The 20,078-nt window shown below is 37.9% G+C and overlaps 1 protein-coding gene across 1 annotated transcript in view; it reads right to left on the bottom strand.

Moving 5' to 3' along the window:
• Positions 1–19,415, bottom strand: part of LOC137299021 (CTD small phosphatase-like protein) — a 41,240-nt gene extending 21,825 nt beyond the window's left edge. The window contains exon 1 of the mRNA XM_067831492.1: positions 19,197–19,415. Within this exon, the coding sequence (XP_067687593.1) occupies positions 19,197–19,272 (76 nt within the window). The 5' untranslated portion in view covers positions 19,273–19,415. The remainder of the gene's footprint in view (positions 1–19,196) is intronic.
• Between the last annotated feature and the right edge of the window lie 663 nt (positions 19,416–20,078).

Consider the following 20,078-nt stretch of genomic DNA (forward strand, 5'->3'; position numbering starts at 1 on the left):
CACTCATCGTGCTAAAGGCCCATGGTCAGTTCCCCATGGCAGACCAACACTTAGTCTCTGATTATACATAATTGTGACTGTTACAAATAAACCCATTTAAATTGAAAAGGATCTCAGGAGACTGGGGAAATCTAGATTTGCTTTATTCAGCATGTTCAGGCTCTAGATTTTCAAAGCTCTCTTAGCACTAAGATAGTCGTAAGTTAATGTTAATGTATGGACTATATCAGCGCTAAGAGAGCTTCAAAAATCTAAGACTAGACTTAGCTTTTCATGAAGGGCTAGGCCACTGGCAAAATAATATGATTCAGGGACAATGAGACAGACTACACTTATGGTAGCCTGTACAGTGTGTGAAGCCCATTTCTAGTGTCCACCCGCTGTGCTATTGTTGGAGCACAGTTAAAAGCAGCATAAAGCCCAACTCGCTGACACTGAAATTTGTACCTTATCTGTGTCAAGAGGGTATGTGGGGGAAATCGTACTCGGTAACCAGTTGGAAACTTCATGATGGCTTGCTTCCTATCAGACAACACAGCACAGTATCTTTCACATGATCACAGTTAACTTAAAGAATCAAAACCTATTAAGGAACGAATAAACTCACATTTTTTGTACTCTTTTAACCATTACATATGAAAGACTTGTACTTGGTCTTAATCAGAACACCAATTTCATCCTTAAAAAACATGTGGTTAATCAATACCGAGCGATTAAAAGATGCCAAAATGTCATCTGCTTCACTCTCACCCTAAAAAGAAACCACATACAGGTTACGAAACTCTGTCGCCTGAGCACTGTAGCGAACCGCAATGACGTCACGTCAGGAAGGATTTTCAGTTGGCTGTTTATAAAATGTGTATCAAGCTCATCAATTTGCTGATATCCCGACATCAACAAAGACATGCTGAATTGTTGTGTTGCCGTCAAATGCTCCCAGGTGTCGGGTGATGGTGTCACCATGCACAGATTTCCTCATGACCACTCAGTCTGTGCTAAATATGTTGTTTGTGAGTGCAAAGAGAGCCTTTAAATAATTAAGTCGGGTGGTTTGACACCTACCTTGCTTCATTGACAGAATATGCTATTTAAATATGTTTTAAAAAAAAAAAGAAGTATGTTAAAAAAAATCAAAACAACTTACCAGTTGTAGTATGTAGTATGATTGATGACCAAAAGGATTTTGGATGGCACTACTGGAAACACAAAGATTTCTTCCTCGGAAGTGAGGTTGTGGTCAAAGTGACAATAATATTGTAAGTAAAACCATATTGTCACCCATCTCGCTTCCAAGAGTGAAATTGTTATGTCATAAGCAATGTCATGCAAAATCCTACTGTCAATCAATCAAATACATGTTTTACAACCAATAGAAAGTAGTCTAGATTTTGTAACTCGGTGAAAACAATCATAAGTAGCATTTATTCTCAGACTGGTGGATGTTTGCTAAAGGGCGCAACCTTTTTTTAATATCGTTGTATCACCATCTAAAGTCAGTTTGAGTATCAATTAGATTCTGGTTTGTTTTCATCAAGTTAAAGACGAAAACTACTTCCTACTCGGGTTTAAATATGTTTCTGAATTATGACCAACAAGATATTGCATTACACTGCTTTAAACAGAACTACCTGAACGATTTATAACCATTAGGACAGGCGATTTTGACAGAATCATCTATGAAACAGGTTGTACCTCAGAAAATAAGCAAAGCAGGTGACAACATTAAATGGCAATAGATTGTGAAAACATAGAGCTTTTATTTTTCAAAACAACGATTGCAGGTTCTGATAAAACTACAAATAAGATAATCTACCCAAACATGGGTATACCACACATTATGTCACGCAGGCGCTCTCCTGATTGGTTGAAATTTTTTTTCACAGGAGAGAATTGAACTAATTGTAAATACAAAAATGTCCCGTACATGTCCTGACTTTGATAAATGAACGTGTTATAGAAAGCCTGACTACCCATTACTACCATCAAGATGAGCCATATTATCTTGGAATGACAGACAAACATGCTCAGTTGGCACTTTTCACCATCACATTAAGCGTGGACTTTAACTCTCTGCTTGTTTGATCATTACGACTTATTTTTGTCCTTTAACAGTATTAAATAACATCTGATGAGAAAAGTAGAGGGACATGACCTTTGCACAGATATCTTGTAAACTGATGCCTGAAGCAAATAATCCTTGCTGTCACTGTGGCAGCTATCACACACACAGAGCGTGTGCAGAAGAGAAACTTCAGGCCCTGTGTTGTCTATGTTTACAATAACTCCCCAGTCATTACACATTACTTCAATACCAGGTCCCTGATTCATAATTATAAGCCATCATAGCTTTACGACTTGAGTGAATGAGTGAGTTAGGGGGTTTTAACACTGCTTTATCAATATTCCAGCAATATCACAGCAGGGTTTACCTGAAAAGGGTTTCACACATTGTACCCATTTGGGGAGTCGAACCTAGGTCTTCAGTCTGACGTCAGTGTTCATGAATGGTGTTTCAAAGTAATAGGACATTGGGTCCTGATGTTTCAGATATCTGTCTGAGCCAACAGAAAATTCACAGGACCCACAGAAAAAAATTAAACACATATTTCAAATTTAACATTCTCATATAAGCATTGAAATTATCATTATATAATGACAAACATTTTAAACATAAATTTATAAACAGTGAACAAGTGTCACATGCCACAAACAACAACTTGAGACAAAGTTATTGACATATATATTCAGTCAGACACTGGGGCCAGGAGGTTGGGGACTGTCTGACATTTGGCAAATCTGCCGGATTTGTCAGAGGTATTGACACTATAGTGAACACTGCGACGTGCCAACACCTTAACTACTTGGCTACCCAACTGCCCTGTAGAGTACATGAAAACTAAAAGATGCTCATTGAAACATCAAACAGCTTGACAATACTTCCGATATCTCAAACCACTATATCATTATTTTAATTTAAATATTTCTCATGATATAAACATGAGCGACAGATTTATGACAATTATATAACTGGCTTGCTAGGTATCCACATAGGACTTAACATTGTTAAAGTAGTCATAAAAACAGTCATTTCATCGCTGAAATCTAGTACAGTTGAAACACTTATATCAGCTCACAACCATGATTTGATATGTTCAACCGTATCCAATACCCTTTTCAATGCTTTGCCATAACCAGGCTGAACTTTTCTTTTCCTTATTAACTCAAATTGTTGGTTTGTAACAATACAACTCATGCAACAACACTATTTAATATTATTTTCTTGCAAATCTGATGTATTCAGATTTCACTCACATGATTATTATTAATAAGTTGGTTATTTCAAGCAGCTATTATTGATATGTGGCAGCAGGGTCACAGGCCTTTGTGTCATTACAAGGATTAAAGATTCTTTTTAAAACATATAAGGATTTTGAGATGACCCCCAAACTTGAAATGCTTCACAGTACAATATAATCTGGACAAGGCAGGACACTTTGGTGGCTTTGTTGATCACTGCGCTACCATCGCATTCATCTGATTAAAATTTCATATAAACATAATCATGGGTGATTGGCCTATCAATCACCACTCATAACACCTATCAGTTCTTTTTTGGTATTTCTACAAGTCAAATGAAAGCCAATTTTGACCCTCAACCAAACAACACAAATGGCGGACGATAGAAAGCATCAACCAATGAGAGGGCTTGCTTTGACCACACCCGCTTCATGTGGCCTTATTGTCCTTGCTATTGTCCGCCATTTATGTCAATATCATTTAGTTGGGGGTCAAAATCAGCTTTCAGTGAAGTCTGCGCTAGACAATCAAGTGTTCAACATCCTGAGCATCTATCCACATGTGTGATATACGATGACGTGTGTCCTGATCACCCGATCCCGTCAGCCGCCTCTTATGACATGTTTGGGTTGCTGAAGACCCATTCCAAAACAGATCTTTATAGATGTCTGATCCTAATGTAACACTACAGCAGATCCTCATGGATGTCTGATCCTAATGTACCACTACAGCAGATCCTTATGGATGTCTGATCCTAATGTACCACTACAGCAGATCCTTATGGATGTCTGATCCTAATGTACCACTACAGCAGATCCTCATGGATGTCTGATCCTAATGTACCACTACAGCAGATCCTTATGGATGTCTGATCCTAATGTAACACTACAGCAGATCCTCATGGATGTCTGATCCTAATGTAACACTACAGCAGATCCTTATGGATGTCTGATCCTAATGTAACACTACAGCAGATCCTCATGGATGTCTGATCCTAATGTAACACTACAGCAGATCCTCATGGATGTCTGATCCTAATGTAACACTACAGCAGATCCTCATGGATGTCTGATCCTAATGTAACACTACAGCAGATCCTCATGGATGTCTGATCCTAATGTACCACTACAGCAGATCCTCATGGATGTCTGATCCTAATGTACCACTACAGCAGATCCTTATGGATGTCTGATCCTACTTTACCACTACAGCAGATCCTCATGGATGTCTGATCCTAATGTACCACTACAGCAGATCCTCATGGATGTCTGATCCTAATGTAACACTACAGCAGATCCTTATGGATGTCTGATCCTAATGTACCACTACAGCAGATCCTTATGGATGTCTGATCCTAATGTACCACTACAGCAGATCCTTATGGATGTCTGATCCTAATGTACCACTACAGCAGATCCTTATGGATGTCTGATCCTAATGTACCACTACAGCAGATCCTTATGGATGTCTGATCCTAATGTAACACTATAGCAGATCCTTATGGATGTCTGATCCTAATGTACCACTATAGCCTGCTGATAATGATGCTAGGTACCAATTTTGGCTTATAGTTTAACTAACTAGTTTCATGTTAACTAACAACAGCATATTGTTTGAACGATGCTACTGAATATTTGTGACAATAACCTCGAAAGGGTTCTCACAAACCAAAAAAAAAAAATAACAGCTAATGTAGGACTCAAAACGAACAAATGAAGAATTTTGAAACCCAACTCCAGAAAGTGCAACACCTCTATATCCAGACCAAAGAGCCTCAAGACTCCAACTGACAGACGAAACCGACAACCTCGGAAAGACAATCTCAGGATTCATCACTAATCAGGTGTATGTCGCCACATAAACTTATTACCACCTGCACAGCCTAATGAACTTCACACCAGCAGAAATGAAATCCAATATGAATTATATATGACACACAATATCGGATGCTTTGACTGCAAATGTCTCATGTGTCCACAAATGCGCTGAAGCCAACAGATGCTTACATATTGATGAACGGCATATGAAGCAATGGTGATATTTGACTTCCGCTGACAATACTGTTTAGAATCACTTCAAAAAGCATTATTGCACATCACCAGTGTACAACAGGAGTGAGTTCAGGCGTCCTTGAATTGTGGTATTTACATGGTATATATGATGTATTTGAATCCTGAACTTTTACAATTAAGGTGACTAGGGACCGGTGATTTCATGTTTAATATTGAACCGCCAGTCATAAGGAGGTGGCAAACAGTAATCGATTAATGTTTGCTGTCTACTAGCCATAGTCATGGGAAAAGTGACTTGCACAATCTTTACATAAACACATCAAAGACACATGTATGGCTGACCTTTGGGCCAATTAATAGAATGCAGGATCTGCAGAGGGAGGATAGAGGACTGCAAATGGAAGATAGAGGACTGCAGAGGGATGGTAGGGGATTGGAGAGGGAGGATAAAGGACTGCAGAAGGATGGTAGGGGACTGCAGAGGGAGGATAGAGGACTGCAGAGGGAGGACAGAGGACTGCAGATGGATGGTAGGGGACTACAGAGGGAGGATAGAGGACTGCAGATGGATGGTAGAGGACTGCAGAGGGAGGATAGAGGACAGCAGAGTGATGGTAGAGGGCTACAGAGGGAAGGTGGAGGAATGCAGATGGAAGGAGACAGCAGAAGGATGGAAGGAGACTGCAAAGGGATGGTAGAGGAATGGAATAGGAGTTAGAGGGCTGGCCGAGGACTGCAGAGGGAAAGTGGAGGAATGGTTGGAGACAGGGAACAGCAGACAAATGGTAGAACACTGCAGAGTGCATCTATTCAAACGTGCGTTCACACAACAAAATCAATTTCATATAGAAATATCAAAGTCTCCCATAATTCAAGGTGATTCAATTTCCTTGTTTTGAGATGAGGCTCAACACAAATGGAGTGTAAACATGACTTTGTGCAACTTCCTTCCTGTCTGCCTACATACAACCTCACAGAGGGTGTAGCCAGCCACAGTGACCGTTAATATCAGTAAATACCAGCAAGAAGTTCCAGGTCAGAAACGGTCTTCAGCAACCGATGTTTGTCCTGCAATAGGACTAAAGCAGACATGTTGTCTGACCTTGCTTGAGAACACTATCATATCTCAACTGCATGGACTCTTCAGGAAGCTAGAATCACTGGATTGACTGGTCCAGCTATGATTATTTACAGGCCACTGTCAGATAGTTAGAATATTGCTGAGAGTGGTGTTGAGCAACACAGGAAGAGACTAAAAGATAATGTCACTATAGTCACTAGACTGAAGTTAAAATCTAATTAGTTCACAATAATTCCTGGTATCAAAAGTACTATTTTTTTCTGAAATATATACTGGACAAAAGGAGTATCTGTAAATTTTGAAATCATGAATAATGATGTACTGATAAATCATCAGTCATAAAGATACCAATGTCCCTAAGGCTAAATAAAAAGAAGTGAAATGTTTCTCGGGCATTGGCACATCACTCTTATTTGTGCACATAACAATCTTTTATTGCCATTTAAAAAAAACAATTTTGACTTTGCCACATCATTCTCATCCATTTGTCTGCTATAAGAACAAGTGTTCGTGAGAACAAGCGTGGCTCAATCTACAAGTCATTAACATGTGCTTAACTTTTCCACGCTGTATGTCGTAGTGAAAAAAGTCCAATGTGTGTCTCCCTCATTACCTTTTTTTAATAAATTTTTTTTCTAAAAAATTCCTCCCACCCTTGTCACCTTTGAAAAAAAATGTCCCCGAGAAACATTTACTTTTTTTCATGCAACCTGATGTATTTTTCCAGTTCTTAGCGTCTTAAGGTCTACTTTAATTATATGTATCACCTCTGGAATCTTAAATAAATCCCTTAAATGCAGGGATATAATGTGTACCCCTTAATTTTAACTTAAATTTAAGCCTGGGTTACAGTGGCAATTTACACTATAAATCTGCATGCATAGCACTGAAGTATAGACAAGATCACAAGATCCCATTAACATATATCCTTAATTAAAATTTCAAAGTTTTCAATTTCAGTTTCTAAATCTCGTGGTCCCAAGGCAAGTCTACATGACTCACACTCTCCCGAGTGTCTAGAAGACTCACAGACAAGAGTCTGCTGTAGCATGTCAAGTAGACTAACCCTGATATTCCAATTTGCCTGCAACAATGGCCACTATGGTGTCATAAATAAGTCCCTGTAGTTTGAACTGAATCCTAAGTTTCCAGTTTACAGCAGGACAGAGATAAATCCATTGACACTAACTCACAATGACAGCACAGACAACCTCTACATGATGTGAATCATTCTAAAGCATGTTTAACACATACTCACAACAATGTCGTCTCTTTTTAACCTCTTGGGGCAATGTGGTGGTTTAGTGGTTAAAGCTTTTGCTTGTCATGCAATAGAGTGAGTGAGTGAGTTGAGTTTTACACCGCTTTAGCAATATTCTAGCAATATCAGGCAGGACCAGAAAAGGGCTACACACACTGTACCAATGTGGGGAATTGAACTTGGGTCTTTGGCATGACAAGTACATGCTTTAACCACTAGGCTACCCCACTGCAACTCATTCTATGGAATTACGTTCGAATCCTCCCCATGAATACAATGCGAGAAGCCCATTTCTAGTGTCCCCATAGTGATGTCGCTAGAATATTGCTGACAGAGGCATAAAACCATACTCACTCACTTGCCTTAAACATTTTGCAGAAGATAATTTGCCTAATTGGAAGAAAATATAATAAAGAACAATGTCAGCTGTCAAATCATTGAGGCTTAGTTATGAAGCAGCCATTGTGAAGAGTGGCAAACTCACAAGTTTGAGAGAGATGACACATCCATCTGCCCACAGGTAATACTGACGGCAGTGTTTATGGTACAATCTGTCTCATAAATCTCACACAAATCCAATGCAAAAGGAGTCAGTATAAAAATCAAGCATAGCAGTTAAAATATGGGTAGTTTCAAAGTCCAAGATCCGAAGATCCTTAATACCAGTCTACATATCTACGAGTCAAAAGGGACTCTCATTCATTTGGGGATCCTCGGAATAAACATGAAGGTCCAGGTTGGCCTCCTCCCTTAAAAACATCAACCTTCAGGTTTTGACATACTAATTATGAATTCCTTAAAACAGTTCAGAGAGCGCCACCAGCTGATATGTGAGTGCTGCAATATTTACTAGCCATGACTACAGAAGGCATCGAAATTATTAGTGCCATTCCACTGATTGCACATCTAAAACTGAAATGGCACAGTTAAATTCTTTGCAGCATGCCTTTATAGCACACTTGATGTTTTGAAAGTGCATTAAAGCATGTTTTCACCATATTTTCATTTCATGGTTTAAAGTGACATTATGACTAAAGTTTAAGGTCAGTAAACAAACAAAAACATGTAGCTACCATTGTTTTATTACTCATGATTTATTAGGGAATGTTACAACTTTTACTTTCACTTCAAGTCATATAATGATTTGAAGTTCAGTTTAGTAGACCATGAATTTATGTCACACCTGAAACTGAAATGGTACGCTTACATTATCATGACAGTGTCCATGAGACACGCTAGAAAATAACTTAATTTCAATACCTGCTATAGTGAAAAGAATATGTCAGTTATTCTGACAGTCAGTTATTATTTATTAACTTTTTTTAGTAGTATATATGTCGGTTCAAACATGGTATTTATAAAGGATTCAATGTTTAAGTAACTTTTAGAACCAGTCAAACTCTACATTATGTGAAAAAGAATTTACAAGTCTGGTAGTCATAGTATGTGAGGCCCAGGAAGATAGGTGTTAGAACTGGTCTTCAGCAGTCGATGCATGCACTGGGATTATGACAAGCCCACTGACTTGGTTGACACATGTCACTGTATCTCAAATGAATAGATCGAGGCTCCTGCTGTTGATCACTGGATTGTGTGGTCCACAATCCATCATTTACAGTCTGCTACCAAATAGTAGGAATATCACTGAGAGAAGCCTTAGACAACCAACGAAAAAAAACAAAAAAAACCCATAATATGTGGCATGTTCAATAATGTGTATCGTAGTACCAAATATATACCATATTTACATGCAGCACTGTACCTAGAATAGTGGTAGCTGTGCCAAAAGAAAACAAACTTTCACTCACATACATAAGTCCTCAACTTTAGCCACTTGTTTAAAGCCGAAAAAAACAACTAAATGCTGCCCGGTCTACCAAACTCAGCTAGGAACAGTTACACTATACCATCAAAATGTACAGAAAATAATGCTAACAAGCAATACTGGGCAAGCTGACTCAAAAGTTTAATACATCATTGCCCAACCCTCCATAACTCTTTCATATTCTTGCTAACACTAACCGTGCTGATAGAATGCTTAATTGAAACGCTGCACTAAGGCTATTCTGTGGGAGCTTACAGTGTCAATGCAAACACCAGTGAAGAAATTTGGCTCAGTTCCTAGTAAAATAGGTCAGGTAACGGCAGCAACTACTTATTCCTCACCAGACATGACGTCGTCCTGCATGTCAGATACCGCAGACTTTGCCAAAACAGTCATTTCACACATTACAGTCAAATAGCAACTTGTGCTACATGCACACCCTGACAACAAGCATTCTAGACAATGACAGCTTACTGGCAAACAGCATTCTAATACAAAATTGCCCACCAAGAAGCTGACAAATAAAAAATTCAAAATGCTCGCATTTCTTACAATGCTGTAGATGCAAATGATACAGTTACTATGGCTACGTTCATAAAGAAAATCAAACCCGAGTATCAGCTTTGGATTGCAAGTCGGACAGGCTGGGCAAAAACTTATAAAATGGAGCCTTTCCAAGTTTAGAAACAAAACTGGTTGCATAAATTCTGGCACATACGAGGATAAAATTACAACTCAATAACCTCAGTAAACATGTCTATTACAGAACTTGCATTATACTGTAACATTAAAAATTTTACCTATCAACCATAAATGAGAGGGTTGGTGGGTGGGTGAGTGAGAGAGATATCATGATAGGGGTGTACCTGAAGTGAGTGAATTCAGTTTTACACCACAGTGTGAGGAATAGAACATGTTTATTCTGGTTGGCAAGCAATTTGGTTGGATTGACATTTAACACCACACTCAGCAATATTCCAGCTATATGGCAGTGGTCTGTAATTATCGAATCGGGCCAGATAACATAGTAATCAACATCAAGAGCTTCAATCTACACAGCAGGGATACAATGGCATGTGTCAACCAAGTCTGACTTTCCGTTAGCGCCTCTTACGACTAACATGGGTTACACAACACATAGGTTACATGGGTATACTGTAAACGGGTTCCACATTTGTTTCCATGATGAGGAATCGAAGTTTATTCAGCATAAGCTGAAAGCATCAGTCCACAGGATATGACAACACAATAGGTCCCCATCCCTCAGTTTTGAGTTGTATCTGTATATTACACAGACACTACACCTGTGCTGTGCCGTTAGTATTATCAGTGTGCGGAACCTGTCACAATCCTATGCATGTCATTTTTCTCCTCATGGGTATAAATAGTCTATCCATGTAGATAACATGCATAACTTTTGATATGTTATACAATAAAGAACAGGTGTGTAAAGCAAAGCAATAGTACCATCAGGCTGGTACCTTACAAGTTATCTCCCTTTGATGCACAATCTTCACTTGTCACTTGTCAGTAAGAAAGAACAAAGCTCACAAATATTTTAAAACAATAGTGACTAAGGTATATTTGTTTTGAGTCGTTGAGATTTTTCATTAAGAAAACACCTATTTACAAGCACATAAGTCACTGAACAACAATTTAACCAGATAATACATCGCAATCCTCTAATCTGTTCCAGGATATATATGTGGTCCAACAAATGATCAATATTACAACTGAACTAGCACTTGCCGATCAATTTTTCCATCATCAGTACAAAGGAACTACACTTCAGTGTTATCTTGTGTGTATGACTGATAATCATTAACTTGGGCGAACAAGCACCCCAATGTATGTGGATCTTGAAATTCACTGGCTGCAGTTACTGTTTTATCACAGACAATGGGTATAAGGTTTCGATCTACTTAATATCCCTCTCAAGAACTGCCTAGTTCAATTCTGCATTAATAATTGTATTTTTTCACTTTCATACAGTAAGTATGGACTCTACAGGTGAATTAGTCATAATCATCAGCTGCTTCACTCAAGGTCATATGGACCAGAGAAGGTATCCAGTACCTGTTTGAGTGAGTGACTGAGTTGGGTTTTACACCGCTTTTGGCAACATCCCAGCAATATCTGACATAAGACACCAAAAATGCAGTACCTGTTTGAGATATCAAAAGAATTTTTCATTATATATGTCTACAGATTGTTCAACATATCAACCTTGGTTCGCCTGTCCCCAACTTATTTTTATGGAGTTTAAATATTTTGTCCTGAACCAAACTGACAGATTCAGATATTACTTCCTGTTGTAGAAACATAACATTCATCCACAGCACAGATCATTCTCTTCCTCCATTGCTTTATTAAACAGTACAGCAACAGAAGCCCAGAAACTGTTCCAACTTAAAAACATGGGTGTTGTGAGTTGCCTAACTAGTCATTACAATAAACAGGTCTAGCATCAATTTGCCCTTCACAGGCTTGCTAAATTACAGTAACATATGGCAAGAGAGCTCCTATGATTTCTGGATAATTGAGCCAAACAATACTGTTCATTACCCGTCCCTTTGGCGTGATCTCAGCAGAGTCTTATAATAACCTCTCAAGAACAGATTCATCTGCACGGAACACTGACCCCAGCTCAGTCTGCATATCTAGTTATTAAGTTAGCATCAACGCCTCCCTCGATCATGTCAAGCCGAGCCTGACAGAGATCCCTTCACTGTATCCTCCCTGCACTGGTTTGTGATTAGTGATTAAATGAGGCACTTTCTAGCACTGGTACTAACCCTTACTCTGCATCAAGCTGCATGTCACGACACTCTTCAAATTAATTAAGTAGCCTAGGGTTAATCTCAGACAAAAAACAATCCCACGATGGTGACCCAGTTCCAGCATACCACACCCAACTCTAGAACACGGATATCTGTGCAGAACTTATCACGTGCTTAAGTCGTCACCAGTAGTCATCGCCATCTCATTCTCAACATCTCAATCGCATCTCTTGAGTCAGGACTCCTTGCCTTTTATAAACTGTTCACAGAGGCAGGCACATCAGAGATTCAACTTTCTCTTGTTCAAATAAAAGATAAACCTTATCAGGTGCAAAAATTCAATACATTCACGTGTCATATCCTTGTTCTTTGCCAAAGAAAATGTTTGCTAAAACATAAATTTAAAAATGCTTCAACTATTTAACTAATAACATTATGGTTGTGACAAGAAATCTGAATTAGCATGATGACTACAAAATTATGAATATTCAATCATATTTTTAATTACAATATTTGTTGATGGAAGTAACAAACTGATATAAACAACAAATTAATACACAGTATACAAATGGCTAGAGAAATATATACTGACTTTTTGATTTAGTCAACCAGTGACAGTGTCCTATCCTAATCAATCCAGTGAGAGAGAGAGAGTTTAGTTTTACGCTGCACTCAGAAATATTCTAGCTATGTCGCACCAATTTGTAAATAATCTTAACCAGACAATTCAGAGATCAACAGCATGAGCCTCAACGTACAGAATTTGGAACCAATGACATGTGTCAACAAAGTCAGCTAGCCTGACCACCCATTCCCGTTATTCACCTCTTACGATAAGCATGAGTTACGGAAGACCCGTTCTAACCGGAATCTTCACAGGACTCCTGCTCAGACTAAAGCTAACTGACCCAGGACTTCCCTAAATAACAATATGGTAAGGACCATTCCAGTACACTGGTTTGGCCACACCATGAACCCTTTGATGAATCAGTGAGAGGAGTGAGTGAATGAGTATGGTTTTATGGCACGTTTACAGTTTTAGCAATATAACAGCAGGGTATTCCAAAAATGGGCTTTACACATCATACTCAAGTGAGGAATTGAACCCAGATCTTTGGTGTGACAATCAAACACTTTACCAGTAGGCTACCCCACCACCCTAAGTGAGAGGAGAGGGCGGACCTCAATGATATTGTAAATGTGGGACAAGATGAAGGTCCTGTGAAGTAAAAGTGTAGAGAGCTGTATGTTTTGATAACTTCTGTAGAGCATAGAATATTAAAACGAGGTCACATATGTTGTGGGTACAATATATAATACTGTCCACCCCTCTGGATGCTGTCTTCAACCATTCTCTACATTGTGTACTGGACACACATTTGTGTGTCACATTAAACCCTGCTTCCAAACAATCAGATTCATCGTATTAATTCAACTGTAAAATTGAGATATCTCACAAAATGCGACATCTTAACATGCAGACAAAACTAGATTACAGAATCTGTGTTCCAGAAAAATAAAAGGAATATTGTTTGCTGTAGTCAAGCAACTGGACACATATTGTTTCTTTGTCGTTTAATGCAGCACACTGAAATATCCCAGTATAGGACTTGAAATAATGAAGCCTAGACCCGACAATCTAGTGACTGACATCACGAGCATATACATAAACAATAATACCTGTTTCCAGCCTGGGGCAGTAAACAAGGCAATTAAGCATGTCATAAAGTTTGATGATGATAAACTAGACCAATATCAAATGAATTTTCATATGATATTAACACTCACTATATAACCATGTAATTCTGCAAGCATCAAGCTTTCGGCCCACCCATGATAGTGTTGTTGGCAATAACTGGGTGTGAAAACCATTCACCGTAATTAGATCAGATATCAAAATTTACACACATTTTGAATTTGACTGGCTAGTTCCTTATTGTTTCCTGTTGATGCTTATCATGTAACATAAAACCTGTTCCTAAAAATAAATAACTTATCAGGGAATTTAAATTAGCACCCTGCCAGCAAAATTTCACAGCCTAGCTTAAGTGGCACCTCCTGTGCACAGCTCAAGAAGATACAAGTGGGTTTATTAAACAAAATCTGCATTTTAACGACAGAACAGAACCACTGATCTCTGGCGCGAGCAAATTGTTATTACCCACTTATTCTTACACCCATTGAGCAACTTAGCACCAAGTTCAAAAATAATTTTCAAAAATCATCTCAAGTAGATTAACAGCAGGTGTAAATGTGCATGCCTGTTTATCTTCCAAGGTCAGGGACACTTATATTAAGACACACAGCAAGTGTCAAGGTATTTATTTTGATAATTGTGTCACCTACTGCAAATACCTCATTGACATTCCCAGACATTACAGTTGGGTAGAGTTCACATCTTAGGCTAGCATGATACTACATAGCTTCAAAATAATGACTGGGAATGAACTCTGCATTATAAAATGAAAACATCTGACAAAACTGCAAAAAATATGGAACAAAACATAACCAAAAGTTGAAATTTTATCCAGACTATTTTCTTCAGCAAAGTGATAAAAAAAAATCTGTGTAGATAAAGGGCAGTTATAAGGATGTACATGTTTCTGGCAACTGTCTTTTAACCTAGGAACGACTGATACCTTGACCTTCATGATCAATTTGAACATACTCATGGCCACATCTTAAATTATTAACATACTAACCCTATTCCTGTCAATACAAAGTACTTGCAAGCACAGTAATATTTGTATGATACTGTCAGACCCACTTTCATGTTCACAATATTTCTTAATCCTGTCTAACGAACACTTCAGGTGATGGGTTCTCTGGCTACTTTTTTCCCTTTAGCAGATTTCCTTATCCAACCGCAGAGTCAATCGTGACTGTGTCTGTGATCTGAGTAATGAAATGGCAATGGTATTACAGTCTTCACCTACATTTGACACACTGCTGTGTCTTCAATCCTTTCTGATCATCACAACGCTCACCTACTTCCAAGTACATAGAATACCATGTAAGAAAACAGGGCCACCCAAGGCTTGTATAGAACAGATCCTTTATTGAACAACTGACAAGCACTGGAGGAGATATGAATGTTTCCAACTATGAACCTCTTTTCATGAGGAAAAGGTATTCAAGAATGTACCAGTAGTAAACTTTATCCAAAACTATTCTTCTTTCATCAATGCTACAAGCTCACAAAATAGAGGCACTTTCCATTCCAATGAAAAATGCAGTTTCTATCTCTTACAGTGGGAGCATAATTAACATGCAATATACTAAAGAACAAGATTCTTCTAGAATTATTTTAAGAAGTCTTAATTATACATTTAGTATTTACTATAACATGCATAGAAGAATTGTTAATATGTAATCTGGTCGAATGAGTTTAGTTTTATGCCACTTTTTGAGGAATATTCCAGCAATATCAGAAATGTGTGACAACTTTGTATCCATGTGGAGACTCAAAACCCGAAGCTTTGACGTGATGAGCAAATGCTTCAACCATTAGGCTATGCTACCCTATCCCCTCCTGACCACATCAACAAACTGTTTTGACTCATATTTCAGATTCTTGACAAACTCCCCATGGGTTTCTTCATCTAGGCGAGTTTAGTTTTACACCACTTTTACTTTTCGCAATATTCCAGCAATTTCACAGCAGGAGACACCAGAAATGGGCTTTGCACATTGTACCCATGTGGGGAATCGCACCTGGGTTATGCTCCAACCAAGAGGCTACCCCTCCACCCTGTCTATGGTCACTGCACAGCAAATAAGGATGTCGTCACACAAATATTCCTCAAGAATTCCACCTAGCTTAGGAGGGTGATTGGGTAGCCTAATGGTTCAAGTGTTTGCTTGACCCACTTAAGATATGTTGGACCTGGGGTAAGTTTGTCACATAGAGCCAATGTGTAAAAACCATGTTAACTATCTCCTGATAACAAATGTCTGTTGAATGAAGATTATATGGATATCAACTTCTTTATATGAGAACACAACGTTTCGGAGTTAATGCTTACTCCTTCATCAGTAAGCATTAACTCCGAAACGTTGTGTTCTCATATAAACAAGTTGATATCCATATAATCGTCATTCTTATGCATTTCACTTCTAAATGCCCTTCAAAGACTTAAATGTCTGTTGGTTAAGGTTTCCAGTATTCAGCTATTCTTATGAGGCAGAATATTTAACAGAAATGTGCACTTTGCAATGTGCAGAAATAAACCATCAAAATGTGAAAAAAAAGCTAAGAGATGGAAGAAAACTGATTGCAGATTGCAGAAACTATCAAAATTTACCAAGGATTGATAACAGTTGGTCACAGTTTCAGAAGAGTCTACAGCAGAGATTAACCACTTTCTAGAGATAATGATACGTACCTAGGGAATAACACTGTGATTCTAAATATAACAATATTAACATGAGCATGTGATAACACTTCTATCAGCTGGATAGCTGAATCATATTCATCAATGAGGAAGACGAGCAACAAAACAAAGCAGATATTGGAAACTTGGTCAAAGAAAGTAAGAATGGCTTGAGAGCTCTTGTACATTTCTTCAGAAAATGGTATGTTACCCTTTCCATATCATATGACCTTTCTTTGTACCGAGTATACATACATTTATATACAAAAGATAAATACTTGGGGACCATTTGGGGATCATGGAAAATTCCAGGGAGATTATTTGTAATGATGTCAGAGCACAAAATAAAAAATATCACTAAAATAATGATGGCTTTTAACCTGGCTTCAGTTCACAGATAGCTGGATACAAAATTCAGCATGAAAGTCAAGTGACCTATGTCATGACTTAACTATAAAAGCGAATACTTTGAGAATCCATGGCATGGGACTGTCTGAGAAGATATATGCATTAGAGCTACAATGATTTAGTTCGATTTAACTTTGAAAACTTTCAAAATTGAATCTGACACCTTACTTTTGATTTTCAAAATCCATAACATCTGTTAGGATTCAATATTTGACTATGAATTTTAAATAGATTATTTCCACAAAGCCAGAACATAGTCCTGACTGCAACTCGTGCAGTTTCAAGAGCTGAAATAATCCAAAACATGACTGGTTGATGCCTAGCTAATTATCAAAAGAAAATTGTTGCTAGCAGACATCAAGTTTACAGGGGAGTTCATGCTAAAAAAGCAAACTCAGAGAGTTATATGAAATCTGCTGGTTTTATTTGGGTGAAGAATTGGAACAGAAAATCATCAAACTGAGCGTCCAATATCGAAAATCAAATTGAGGCCTGGGTGAATGGTTGCAGCCCTAATGTATGTCAAATGTACTGATACAGTACTTCACATTATTTGACTTTTATCTTATTTCTATTATGACACAATGTATCACCACAAACAGATACTTTAGTAGAACATGATACTTTGCTCAGTCATTAACTGATAAGTATGGTTGGTTTACTTTATCACGTTCAATATTCAAGCTCTCTTCTTTGCATCATCTGCTGTTGTAAACATGTACCATTAATCTGATATCAAGCAAAAACAAAAGTTAATGGATAAGATAAGGGTTTGGTTTTCCTTTGTGATATCAAGATCAAAATGTGTAATAACCATTTCGCCTGTTAAATTTTGCCATGAACACTGCCATGCAAATATGGAAAAATATTACTTCATTAAATTTTTCCAGCAAACATCGAAAGATTTCATCAGCAGGAAAACTACTCTCTCAAACTGTTCCTACTAATATTACCACATACATGACAACTGAAAACAATACAGGAAGATTTAGGAATGAATACCAACTGAGAAATTCAGAACTTCGATCGAAAATTGAGGATACATTTTGTCCCTATTTTGGTTTGTTTGCATCATTGATAAAGACTGATTTGCATACGGAACTCATATTTAGAAAGCAGTCAAACAAAGACAGTAACATAAAAGAATTATCTTAAACAAAATAATTCTTGGCAACATACACAAGTGAATTTAGTTTGGTGAAATGCATGAATAGTTATCTTGTGACTCAACATGTTAGTGTCTAATATTACCCTATGGCCTGCAGTTTAGCATTGTCCGTGAACCAGATTTTGCAAAGGGGTATTTCCCCAATTTCCCAAAACATGATACTAAATAGACCAAAATATGCTAACATACAAATAAAACAAGGAAAATTCCACAGAAATGCACAACAACCAGTCACAAATGATTTATAGAAACTCACCTAAACACAGTACTAACAGTATCTTTAATAAAAAGTAAAATCTGACACAAATAAAAGGTCTGTGCCAGAAACCACATGGATAAGGGGACATAATTCATCTGTCAAAACATTTTCAAATCTAGCCTTGGAAACCATGTGTTGCATAAAGAAATTACACTCTAGGATACATATATATGACATATTACGCTTCTTATTATTTCTAGCGTTTGTTAACAAATAATTCCTCCTGGCCACAACACAGGAATGGCTGTCTGATATGTTCACATGGTTGAAATTGACCTCACACTGGGTGCACTTGTTTCGGCCTTGTCCCTCGACCATATTGTTTACATTGAACAGATTCACTAGTTTCAATCATGTTTCACACTCGTTGTCGCTTCGGACACACGAAATCGACATCGATGCACTATCCACCTCTGTAAATATTGTATTTTTGACGAATTTGACTGTGTACAGGGATTAGTAACATTGAACATGCCAGGCCAGACGAGTGAACTCGTTGTCAAAACACACGAGGGGGGAGGGTGTCGATAGTGTAATCCGTGTTGCATGCGCGCTCATTTTGTAATGCATAAGATATTTTAATCTTCAAAGGACAACACAGCACCCTCGACAACATTTAGGCGGGTCAGAATCCCTCAAATTTTAGCAACATATAACTGCAGGTGTAGCATACCGACAGTTCAGACGCCATTTTCTGGCGACCACTTGCAACGTTCTTAGGATAGCGCTCACCTTTCTCCGATGCGGGAAATGTGTTGAGTAGTTCGTCTTCGCGGCTAACTTGGGTAATGATGGACGTGTTGTCCATTTAGAAGATATGTGCTACCTCCGGTGGGCGACGTTGTGGCTTAAATGGTGTTAAAATACTTCAAAAACTTCCTATTGGAAAACATTGGTTATGGCTTCCAAAGTAAATATCATGGCTCCCGATATTGTATACTCATGAATATTAATGAACCTCATGAATATTACTACACTGCCTTCCTTCAGTTTTTTACACCTGCTACGTATCGGATGTAACGAAGAATAATTCTTAGAAGCTGTGGAAAAGCATGATTAAATGAAGTTTTGATTTGTCATCACGACTTTATAAAGAGTTTGCTTACGAAAGGGTGAATATTCGCGGGAAAAAGCAAATGACAGTGACCGCCATAAGGGCAGAAATATTTTAACCAATCAGAAATCAGGTCGGAAGGTCATACCCTATTCCGATGGATCCGGCGGAATTTCAGCTACCTGAGTTGTGAAAGACAATTGTTACGTTTTCTAGTGACCTACATATTTCTAAATATGACAACACAGTTCAAACACCGAATTTCATTTGAAAATACCTTTTAATGAGCTCTCATCAACTTAGATTTGTGCTTTGTTTTCATTCACAATCACTTGAAATCGGAAAAGTAACACCCCAACAAGAGTTCACAAACTTTTGTTTATCGGTGTGGGGAAAAATGTCAATATTGTTTTTCTTTTCAAAATAAGCCAAGTAGAGTGAGATTTCTCTGTATGAGAATTGCTATTACTTTCATCCGAATTAATGACAGTAAAACCTTTGAGTAAGCGATGATATAAGATTCCAATAGGTCAAAATTAATGCAAATGTCTCCAGCTAAT

This window comes from Haliotis asinina, chromosome 10 (assembly GCF_037392515.1).
Source record: "Haliotis asinina isolate JCU_RB_2024 chromosome 10, JCU_Hal_asi_v2, whole genome shotgun sequence".
NCBI lineage: Eukaryota > Metazoa > Mollusca > Gastropoda > Lepetellida > Haliotidae > Haliotis > Haliotis asinina.